Genomic DNA, 12765 nt, shown 5'->3' on the forward strand with positions numbered 1-12765 from the left:
AGCATTTGACACAGTCTCACACCAAATCCTGCTAAACAAACTAAACCAATATCATCTATCAAATTCCACTCTTACCTGGTTCCAAAGCTACTTAACTGACAGGTACCAAGCTGTGAAATGGGAAAATTCTCTCTCTCCTCAGCTGCCCATAACTATAGGAGTCCCACAGGGTTCTGTCTTAGGACCACTACTATTCACAGTCTTCACAAATGACCTCCATACCTCCACACAGCATGCATCTATAATTCAGTATGCAGATGACACTACCTTAATCTGTGCTGCACAAAATATTCCCACCCTCCTGCAAACAACTCAACTAGCATTCTCTGACGTTGAAAACTACCTTACCAAAGCCTAATTTATCCTCAATCCAAAGAAAACTCAGCTTATGATTATAACCAGTTCTAACAAAAACACTAACAGTCAATTCACTGTCTACTCTACAAATGCTACTCCAATTGCTCCAGTGGCACAGGCTAAGCTATTGGGAATAACCATAGACTCCCACCTAAAATTTGAGTCATCTCAACTTAACTATTAAAAAAGTACATGCCAAACTGGGGTCACTCTACCATATCAAACCATTTCTTACCAACAACACAAGATCAGCCATTGCTTGCTCCCAACTTCTATCCACCCTACTCTATGCATCTCCCATTCTGACCAATCTCAACAAAACTGAACTAAGCATAATGGAAGCCTGCTATAACAGAATTGCCTGCTTTGCTGTAAATTGCTCATATAGAACTCATCACTGTACTGCTTTGAGACAGCTCCACTGGCTTGAACTGCCCAACCTCCTAACCTACAATCAGCTCTGCCTCTGTCATTCTATCTATTACCTCCCCAATAAGTGTCCTGCCCTCAAAAACCTAGTACAACATCACTCAGCCAAAAGGCTTCTTTTATCATCAAGCAAACTACTACTAGAAGTCACCAACAGCTACAATAGCTTTGGAGATGCACTATATAGTAGTTCAGTGGCTAAAAAATGGAACTCTGTCCCTACTAGCATTCAAAACACATCATCCAAAGCCTCCTTTAAAGACCTCATCAGGCAACTTCTCAAGCAAAGTTGGCAGTGCCATGATTGCTCCCCAGGCTAGTGAAAGCGGATAACATATACATACTAAATCTATAGCACTTGATAATAGTTTTCAGTCTTACTCACAAACACTGGCTAATCTATAATGTATGTACTGTACATGTGTACTATGTATGTATTCTACCTATGTTCCAAATTTCAGCTGTACACCACAAATCTATTAATTACCTTTATTTTTAAAATTAATATTTTTTTGTTTGTTCTCTCCAATGTAACTGTTTATGTGCCTCATACCACTGTAAAAACATGTCTCTTGTAATTTGTGTGTATACTGATCATGTCTAAATAACTAAATGTGTCTGTAATTTTTCTTTGTGGAGCTTTTCTCCCCGGGCCTCTGCTGAAAAGGGGCCTTATCGGCTCAGTCAGACACCCCCGGTTAACAAATGTAAAATAAAGAATAAATAAATTTGGGCAGTTGCTCAATCCATTATCAGCTTAGTTTTACCAGGTACTCTCAAAAGTTACATAAAATCACAATGTTTGCTATCACTTAGTACCTAAACAGCTTTCCATTATCACAACCTGCCTTCCCTTTTTTGAACATTAATCTCTTCCATCTTGCATTTTATCCCAATCCAAATATATATACTGCCACTGTCTTACTCCATCTTCTGTATAACCTGAAAGTTTGCTTTCTTTCTGATGGACCACATTTTATGAATATAATTTCTTTACATTACAGTAATTTTGCCATAATGTTTTGTACAGGCTGTTGCAATATAACACCCCTAGAAGTTGCAGTTTATTTTTTCTTTAATAACACTCTACATTAATTTCAGAAACTGGCTTGCAATGCCTAATTAACACTTGACAGTGTTCTAGGATTTTATTCATTCATTATCTAAACTGCATACCCTAGTTGGAGCAGAAACCTGAGCATGACAGACCAGACTTTCCGATTCCCCTCAACCTGTGGGATTCCCAAACAAGCCGATACCCATATCTATATCTCTCACACACACACACACACACACACACACACACACACACACACACACACACACACACACATATATAATTATAGTATGATTAAATACAATGTCACAATGTTGTAATGCATATGTTCAACAAAAATATAATGGACATTCACACTATCAAACAGCCAAAACACCAAACATATTGAAGAGTTCGAAAAGAAAACTATCTTATTTTATGATCCTTAAATCATAACCCTACCAAAACTTTCAGACCTAATTTGCTTTAATGCTGATAATGTTATGGAAATTTATTTTGTAAGATAATGTGTGATTTTTATCTGGCCCTAACCCTTCATCTTACATAAAAATAATACTACCATTAAACAAGACAGGATCAGTCTCTCTCTCTCTCTCTCTCTCACACACACACACACACCAGCACATGTGCAGAACACTAAAAGTAGCCCCTTACCTAACCCTTACTGTAACTCTTATCCACAAACATACAAGCGCAAATACTAAATCTCTCCTCTCCCCACCCTTACTCTTCTTCTTTCGGCTTTTTCCCGGTTAGGGATCACCACAGCGGATCACCTGTCCGCTCATGATTGGCAGTGGAGTTTTACGGTGTTGAGTTGCCAGCCCAGCGCCCAACCTTCCACAGAAGACACACATGCACTCACACCTAGGGCCAATTTAGAGTGTCCAATCCACCTACAGCATGTCTTTGGGATGTGGGAGGAAACCGGTACACCCGGAGGAAACCCACACGACCACAGAGAGGACATGCAAACTCCGCACAGAAGGCACCCCAGCCAAGGATCGAACCAGGGAACCTCTTGCTGTGAGGCAACAATGCTAACCACTGCACCACCCTTACTCTAACCTACAAATACTCCCAGAGACACATACACACAATCTAAAATTCACTTACCCATTTTGACAAAACATACATTTAGTATAGTAGAGGTTCAATAAAACGGATGTTTGCGCAAATGACCCTGCATTTCATTCTGTTGTTCAAATGAATGTGCGTCAAAATGCACAGAATCTATTTATATATATATATATATATATATATATATATATATATATATATATATATATATATACAGACACACACATACATCTATATATATATATATTAAAGAAAACACTTCAAAACAAAATAAAATAAAAATGGCTCGAAGAAGAAATAAAATTGCAAGAACCTGTAGTTTATTTAGCGCTTTCGTTCTTTCATCATGTAGAACTTCTTCAGAATATTATCAAAAGTTAAGAAATGCAAAGGTTTAAATAACACATCCAGGAACTGATTAACTAGTGTCAACCAATAAAACATGCAGTATTCAGTGTCATAAAACATGTAGTAGTAGTGAAACTTGATAGGTATGTGACAAAAACAATAAGAAAAAATACAAGTGGTCCCACATTCCACTGTAATGCAAATTTAAAAGTATCTATATATATTCACATGCCTGTGCTTGCGAGCACACACACACACACACACACACACACACACACACACACATGTTTATGTATGTTCATATGTGTGTGTGTGTGTGTGTGTGTGTGTGTGTGCATATATATATATATATATATATATATATGTGTGTGTGTGTGTGTCTGTGTCTGTGTATGTGCATGCACACACATATATATATATATACTCTTTCCAGAATGTATCAGATCTAGATCTGCAACAGGGCCTTCTCCCAGTTGGCCATACTTGGTGCACTTCAAAATGGAGACACTCCATAGAGGTACTTTGTCTACAGCTAATGGGGCTTGGCTTTACTGGCATGAGTACACCAATAAAAATTTAAAAAGTATGAAGTAAAAGTCATGGGCATTTAGAAGACATGTAGCTGAAGCACCGATAATTCCTTCAGGTGCCGTTTGTGTATAGGATCATGGGATCATAGGAAGTTACTAGGCTATTGACCCTGAGACCCTTATAAGCCTAGCCAAGAGTTTACCCCATGTTTACACAAGTCAGCACCCGATGCACCTGTCCAGCAGGGACACAGGTGGAATCCCAGGGATGTATTTTCTGTTTCCCATCCAGTTATCCAGGTTAACCTTAAAAAGGGGTAAGGAAGTACTCTGCTTGACTTGGAGAGAGAATCTATTCCACAGATGGGGGAGGCTCTGGGACACAAATCTGTCCCACCAACAAGTAAAGAATATGTTTTGAGGGCTGTTTGAAATTGCTGTGAAGTCATGTAACAGTGTAAAACCATCTCCTGAATGCTGCTTGAGTGAGGCAGCAGTACCTAGACTCATGCTCATCTGACTATCCACACACTCCACTAAGTCATAGACACACACACACACACACACACACACACACACACACACACACACACACACACACACACACACACAAGTTGATTGCTGTGAGATTAGAACCACTACCTATCTGGGTACACAGAACAGAGAACACCGTAATTAATGCTAGCACCACCACAGAAGTATTCCACAGGCATCCACTACAGGAGTTTTAAAGTATTACACAGGGAAGACTCTAGCTTGGCTGAATTTTTCTTTCAGTTTTTACTGAATGGTTTGTCTGTATAACCTTTTTCCCCTTTGCTTGTTGACAAAGTAATAAACTATAATTTTTTTTTATCTCTGGGATTAACTGCAGCAAGAGAACATAGTGGAATCTAAGATATCCAAACATAAAGTTCAGCAAATGAAAAGATGCCCAATGCTGAGAGTAAGAACACTTTAATTCCAAAAAACAGATAAACGCTTTCACGATTGCTCGCTTCTTCAGACCTTAACAAACAGCATAAGAAAACAGGTCTTTAAATACATAAAGCTATATGGCTAAGTGTAATGTATGTGATTCATATTATATAGGGAAGACAAATCGTATTTTTAAGGACAGGATTCTGCAACATCAGAGTGATATACGAAATAATAAACTAACAAATGCATTAGCGAAACATGTATCTGAAGCTGGTATGAGTCACAGCTTTAAGTTCTTGGAACTACAGAAATTAAATGAAAGTTTAAGGGAAGGGGATTTGAGCAATGAGACTGAACTTCCTGAGTTAAAATGGATTGTCAACTTTAAAGCATATGTGCCACCTGGTTTGAATAGTGCTGTTGCTTTAAAGCCTCTCCTAAAGAAGAGAGGCTTAGTACACTGATAAGTGTTAACACCTAACAATTTTAATTGTTTTTAATTAATTTTATTGGAAGCTTTATCTATTTAAAGGCCTGTTTTCTTATACTGTTTGATAAGGTCTGAAGAAGCAAGCAATCGTGAAAGTGCTTACCTGTTTTTATTTGTTCTTATCTGCTTTTTGGAATTAAAGTGTTCTTACTCTCAGAATTGGGCATCTTTTCATTTGCTGATCTCTGGGATTAACATCATTCAGGTATACCACTTGGGAAGGACTTCGCCACTGGTATGATATGAACTTTGACATTTAAATTTTTGAAATTTTGCAGACAATCATGCACTCTGCCTTCCTGGGTCTATGTCATGTGCCTAAGTATCACAACTGTGCATAAGGTTCTTAAGAAAAAACTCAACATATACCTGTTCGGCTTATTGATCAAGTGGCAGTGGTTCCAGCATAGTATGCTGGAGGTCTTGGTGTCGAGTTGCAAATGGCAGCTAATAATATTCTTTCTTTTCTATGATTGTAACTGGGCACTAAGAAGTTTTTTTTATGAATCGCTCATTTAATAAATGGCGGAGAACTGTACTTCTATATGTAAGCATTGTATTTGACATTAACAGCTTATTAACTACAAGTGAAAAGCTTATGCAGTCTGAAAGTTGTTGTATACTATACTATAAAACATATGTTGGTCCAGTGAAAAGTATCACATTGCATCTGCATTCTTTTAATATTGTCTACAAACAGTCTATGGTCAATGCCAGAGCCGGATCCAGCAGTAGGTGACCTAGTCTACTTAAGCATTGTATTTGACATTAACAGCTTATTAACTACAAGTGAAAAGCTTATGCAGTCTGAAAGTTGTATACTATACTATAAAGCATATGTTGGCCCAGTGAAAAGTATCACATTGCATCTGCATTCTTTCTAATATTATCTACAAACAGTGTATATAGTCAATGCCAGATTTGGATCCAGCACTAGGCGACCTAGGAAGTTGCCTGAGGCCTGCTGGCTGGGAGAAGGCCTGCTGGCTGGGAGAAGGCCTGCTGGCCAGGGAAGCTTCCACAACATTTACTTTTTAATTATAAAAAAAAAAAAAAAAAAAAAATACATTTGTTCTTTAAGGGCATTTGTTCTTCTATAAGAACTCCTTCTGCATCTGTGCATCCCTGCATGTTTTGACACACACCTCCTGCTTTTGCTTCTTCTTTTCCACATCTGCGCAGAATTTAAACATAAACAAATGTTTCTGGTCCATTTATGCCCGAATGCCTGCCTCTTACTTCTTCTGAATATTAAAGTAAGGGCAGAGTGTGTTTGTGTGTGTGTGTGTGTATGTGTGTGTGTAATGCTGTAATTAGGGATGGTAGGTTAGCTAATTTGCTCTGGCTCAAACCTTGCACCTTAGTTACAGGAGACAAGACCCTGAACCCTCTACACCATCTGCCAGACTACTCAAAGTGCATTTTCAAGAAATTGAGTTTCAGTGCATTTTCAAGGAATTGTGAGCTTCAAGGGAAGAGAAATTAATTGCTGCTCAAGATAAGTATGTTTTCAATGTGCAACTGTTTTGTTTAGCAAATGGTCATCACTGTTTGTGCTATAGAATTTGAAAGCAGTGTTAGTAGTATACTTGCTTTTGATGCAGAAACCAGTGGGTTCTACTCCCACACCATGTACATAGATTGCTGATACTGTGGTGTACTTTAAAGAAGGTGGAAGTGCTGCAGTCCTGATTGTGTCCTCCTTTGCATGAGATGCCTAGTAACCATGAGCCTGCTGTCAGTTTGCCATGCTTTCCCTATTGCAATATTATCAGCTTACATTTTTTTTAATGTAAGCTATGCAATTTATTCTTCAAGGGCAGCAGGCACTGCAGTTGTAGACGAAACACTGAAATATAAAATTGTTTGCTAGTAGGAACTTTTTCATTAGTTACAGATGTCTTTAATGTGGAGTTATTCAGATGACTTTTACTTCTGCAGAGATTGTGCATATTGGCTGATATCGAGTGGTCTTTTGTGGTTGAAATGTTCTGAAATGGCCAGTTTTGTCATTATCGGTTCATACATTTTGTTTCATTGCTTACTGGAAAAGTGTTCAAAACTACCAATTTAAAACACACTCTAATTGGTGCTGTATTATAAAAGAAATATAATTTAATACAATCAGGAAGATGAATCAAAGAACACATGCATGTCTACATGGTCCTAAAATGTGTGCAAGGGGCCTATGGTTTGAAAATAGACAAAAGGTAACCTTTATCTGCCGCTGGCCAGATGCATTTTTTTTTAATGTGGGTTTCAATGCTGTTCCAAAGAATGTGAGCTTCCAGAGCAGAGAAGTTTACTGTTAATACTAAATCTGTTTTCATTGTGCTGTATTGTTTTGTTTAGCAAATGTCTATCAGTGTTTGTGCTATAAATTTTGAAATAAAAGTTGTAAATTAAATACAAATATCTGTAATCACTGTAGAAGTAAAGAAAAAATAGTATGTGCACAGACAGGCTTGAACAGTGTTTATGGTAACTGGGGAGAAATAGCCAAGCAATGAGGACATGTGAATGTCTGGGGGAGGGGGGCTGCCACGTGTGTAGGGGCCCCAATCCATTGCCCTGCCCAGGACCCTATTTGACCATAATCTGGCTCTGGACGATGCAACATACATTAGCTCAATTAAAATAACCAAACAGTATGACAGAAAATGTGCAAGATACTAAAGGGAATATGACAGGTACAAACCTGTTACTTCCAGAATCAGAGAAAGACAATTATACCATGACCCCCCATTAATATTCCAAAATGTGCACACTGATTGGCCAGTGTGCACGTTGTAAATCGACTTATACTAATGGAAAAAGGTCCGGTCGCCCGGACTTTTTCCATTAGTATAAGTCTTTTTTTTAAACACTGTCTTGCTATGTTAAAAGAGTTTAACATAGCGACACAGGTTTAAAAAAAGCAACGGAGATCTCCGTTGCTTTTTTTAAAGCTGTCTCACTATGTTAAACTCCTTTAACATAGCGACACAGTGTGTAAAAAGCAACGGAGATCTTGCTTTCTCCGTTGCTTTTTTTTTAAAACCTGTCTTGCTATGTTAAATGGGTTTAACATAGCGAGACAGCTTTAAAATAAGCAATGGAGATCTCAGTTGCTTATTTAAACTGTCTCGCTATGTTAAACCCATTTAACATAGCGAGACAGGTTTAAAAAACGGAGAGCAAGATCTCCGTTGCTACTGTTCGCTATGTTAAATGTGTTTAACAAATCGAGACAGCTTTAAAATAAGCAACGGACATCTCCATTGCTTATTTTAAAGCTGTCTCGCTATGTTAAACCCATTTAACATAGCGAAACAGTAAAAAAGCAACAGAGATCTTGCTTTCTCCGTTGCTTTTGGCCACAGCTCTGATGTACTGCGTAGGCATGCGCAGTACATCAGAACTGCCGCGGATGCCAGACAGCTGCGGAAGGGCAGCTAAGAGGCATTATACAATGCCATTATTTAAGAAAAGTAATTGTTTCTTTTCTTAAATAATGTGATAGTATAATAGCAATAACCCACTTCTGGGTGTGGGTAATGCGGGATTTACCCACGGTTGTCTTTGTTTGGTCGTGGGAAATCCCGCATTACCCACACCCAGGCATGGGTTATTGCTATAATAATCGGGGCAGTGGTCCACAGATACTTTTTTTTAAAACATCTGTATTACATACCTCTAAACTGTCCAAATTTTTGCTTCATATTTTAGACTAATTCCTCGTAAAATCTGAGATTTTCTGGCAAATCACTGATGTCTGAAGTTACTAAATACATAGCTCTCAATCTTCCATCTCCAAAATGAGGAACACATACTAATGGCTTACTAACAACTTCAACTAGGAAGGTCATAGGATGGTTAAAATATGCTGGTTTTTCTTATAAAGAAGATCTTTTAATGAATTAATATGATTAATGTCTATTTACCATGGATTTCACTTAAAACATTCCTAACACTGAATGTGTGACAGACTCTTTGAATGTGGTACTTTGAGGAACTTCGAGGAACATGAACTTTTTAAGACCCCAAATGAGGTACCTTCCTCGTAATGAGGTACACTTGAGTGGTATGATACATAGTGACAGAGATTTGAATTTCAGGCTTCGTATACATATGAAAATGCATGCTAATGCAAAGTCTGTAGTCTATAAAATTTCTAAGGCTGTAAGAGCAATATTTAAAATCTGTTCTTGACATTAGGGTTGTGTCTCACCATTTATTTTCTTTGTCCAGATATCTTGTGGTAAGAGGTTGAGAGGTATGCTGCCCTATATTTACAAAATAAAAGGTGAAGAATTAACACTCAGAAAAAAAAGTATCTTAACCATTATTTGTCAACTGTAACCCACCACCTTCCTTTAAAATCACCCGTTTTAGAGCGAAAAAGCAAGATCCTGAACCCACAACTCGACAACTGAGAAATGTCATATATTGCTGGCATTTTTCCGTTTTCGGGGTATTTTGTTTGCTGACCGGGTCTACTTTTACTGTTTCTTTAAAACGTTCTTCCCTCCCCCCTGACAGCCCCTCCTCTTTTGCTTTTCGCGTCTAGGTTTTTCCCTGTCCACAACAGTACCTTCCAAGCCCTAACCCAGTGTTGACAAAGTTAGTTCATTAGGCATGGATCAATTATCTTCGTCTTCCGTTTCCAGTCTGAAAGTAGAACATGACAAAAAGAAAAGGCAGTTCTACATTATGCTTAATGGTAGGTACTCTCTTCCATATTTAGTATCTCGCTTATTATGTTAACTTACTGAACACATTTATGTACAATAACTATAATAGACCAGAAGTATAGTGAATGGGGAAAACCTGAGACAGGGCTCTGATTGGGTTGTATAGTTTTTACGGCTTTTAGATTGCTGCCCTTTTGCAGTTATCAGTTTATCTGCGTATTTCTGTGATTGTTTTATGGGTTACGTCTGCGCAGAGACTTACTTATCTACTCGTAAGATTTATACATGGCTGTTAGTAGCATATCCTGTACCATTTAGTAGTCGCCTGCTGCCACCGAGCGACTAGCTGGCCCGAAACTGTTATTCCCAACATGCATTACCCAGTACTTTACCTGGAGCATGCGCAGCTGTGTCCTTAACAATTCGCTTATTCTAATTAGAAAGGCTTAGTTGTCAGCAACGAGCCAATGTGTTGCTTAAAGGTGAAGGCAGTCGGTTCATCGTTTGCAGTTAATCGTTAAAATAGCTTATATAATCTGTGAATGTCTGTATCGCTTAAGATCCATGGATATTATGCAGATGTTCTGTGGTTGAAGGTGCCCCCCCATAACAACTCTCCAAATTTTGCCCTGATATTTTTGGGCTGTTCATTGTAAAATGTATGGTGTTCTCCAAATCACTGAGAACTAAAGTCACTAAATAATGGCATACATTTGAGTTTCAGACTTCATATCCTAAAGAAAGTGAATGCTACCACAAATTCTGTTATTCTAGCAACTTTCTAAGTTTTTATAGGTTCATACTAGGCTATCTGCCCTAGGGCATTTATAAGCCTAGCCAGAATGTGTTTGGCTTTCGCCACCCATTTTAAATTAATTTTGCTATGCCCTTTTTCGAGGTTAGTATACTGTGCTTCTGTCTAACAGTGACACAGAAGTGATACCCAGGTTAAACCTACGCTCTCTCATCCACTCATCAAGACAGAGGCACAGCAAAATAATGGGTATAGTTCCCCATACTAAAGGGGTGGTGTAAGCTACAAAACTATGGGCTAGGCTTGTAAATGCCCTCGGGCAGATAGCCTAGTATGAACCTATGAACCTATTCCTCTTGAAGAGAGTTAATGAGGGACTCTGCCTAACCTGGACTGGGATTTTATTCCAGAGTGAAGGGAGCCTCTGGGTTATGAATCTGACCCTCCACCATGTCCTATTTATTTCAGTGCTGAAGTTCAAGTCTCTCAAGCGCGTAGCTCGAAGGGATTTGAATTTTCTGAGGTGCAGCATGTCCATTAATTTCGGGTTGGACATGGCTTTATACGTCAGGCACAGATCGCCCCTGAACAGGCGGTATGCCACAGAGTAGAGCTGGAGTTTCTTTAACCGGGCAGCATATGGCATCTGTTTGAGCCCTTTGATCCTCTTGGTGAGGTACTTTTGGGGTCTTTCCAGTTGCTGCAGGTGTCTGGTAAGGTACATCCCAAAAGGGGCATTGTACTCAATTATGGGCCCGATGAGGGATGAGTAAAGAGGCACGATGACCTCCCCTGATCTAGATGTGAATCCGTTCATGATTAGGTGGGCTATATAAAATGTTTTTCTAACCACTTTGGCCAAGTGGTTGTCAAATGAGAGATTGCTATCAACTTGGGTCCCCAGGTCCCTAATTACTTCTTCTGTACTTAATGGATTACCACCTATGTGGTAATTTGTGGGCACTTTGTTTTTGCCAAAGGGGATGACTATACACTTTTTGGCATTTAGCTTGAGGCCATGGCTCTGGCACCAGTTGTCTGTTTCTATGAGGCCCTTTTGGAGGATGCTTGTGTTGGCTGGAGAGTCGATTATGGCGCCCAGTTTGCAGTCATATGCGAACTTGGTCAGCCACAGTCCTTCTGTGGTGGCCTGTACCTCCGAGAAATATATACCGAACAAGAGAGGTCCCAGGACTGAGCCTTATGGGACGCCACTTGTAACTGGTTTGGAGTCTGACATGGCTCCAGCAATTCTAACCATGTGGATTCTGTCCTTGAGCCAGTTTGCAACCCATCTAGTGACATAGGGGTTTATATTTAAGCTGGTGAGCTTATCTATAATGCCCGAGTGGGGTATTGAATCGAAGGCTTTTGCAAGGTCCAGGTAGGCTGTGTGGACCACCTTTCCCTCATCAATGGCCTTGGTGACTGTCTCAAAGAAATCAACCAGGTTTAAGAGGCAGGATCTGCCCTTAACAAAGCCAAACTGGGTAGGATCCAGTGTCTGTAGGTCCCCAATATCTTTATTTATGAGGTCCGTGATGATCCTTTCCATAGCTTTGCAGACCAAGCTAGTCAGGCTTATGGGGCGATAGTTTCCAGGATCTGTTGAGGCAGCACCTTTGTGGAGAGGGACCACTGTTGCTGTACGCCACTCTTTGGGTACATATGCTGTAGTAAGGCTGAGATTGAACAGTAGTTTTATGTTTGGGTTTAGCTCTTCTTGGAGTTCATGTAGGACGCAGCCGGGACACTGTCTGGTCCCATTGATGCTGTGTTTTTGCTTTGGAGAGGGCGGCTCTTACCTGAGCATCTGAGATGTCAGGGGGGCAGCACTCTGCTGGGATAGATATTTGCCCTTTTGTTGGGGAGGGTTTGCGCTGAACCTGTCGGCTAGGATGTTGGCAATGTCTGTGGGTTCGGTGTATTTTTTGTCATTTTGGACTAATTCTGAGCATATCTGGGAATTCCCACCCAGGTTCCTAACATAACTAAAGAAAGCCTTGTGATTATCCTTAGTGTCCTGTGCAATTTTTCTCTCAAAGCTGGCCTTAGACGATTTTATGAGTGCCTGTAGTTTTTTGCTAATACTGATCAGAGGTGCCTTCCCTTTTTGGGATTTTGCT

The 12765-nt window shown here is 39.5% G+C and overlaps 1 protein-coding gene across 2 annotated transcripts in view; it reads left to right on the plus strand.

Annotated features, from left to right (window-relative positions):
* The first annotated feature begins 9736 nt into the window (after positions 1 to 9736).
* LOC122809341 (protein NATD1-like) overlaps positions 9737 to 12765 on the plus strand; it is a 398090-nt gene continuing 395061 nt past the window's right edge. The window contains exon 1 of one of the 2 annotated variants that reach the window (XM_044080753.1): positions 9737 to 9914. In XM_044080753.1, coding sequence (XP_043936688.1) covers positions 9830 to 9914 — 85 coding nt within the window. In that variant the 5' untranslated portion in view covers positions 9737 to 9829. The remainder of the gene's footprint in view (positions 9915 to 12765) is intronic. The other variant, XM_044080763.1, reaches the window with a different exon arrangement.

Source organism: Protopterus annectens, chromosome 1.part1 (assembly GCF_019279795.1).
Source record: "Protopterus annectens isolate FY-2018-M chromosome 1.part1, PAN1.0, whole genome shotgun sequence".
Lineage (NCBI taxonomy): Eukaryota > Metazoa > Chordata > Ceratodontiformes > Protopteridae > Protopterus > Protopterus annectens.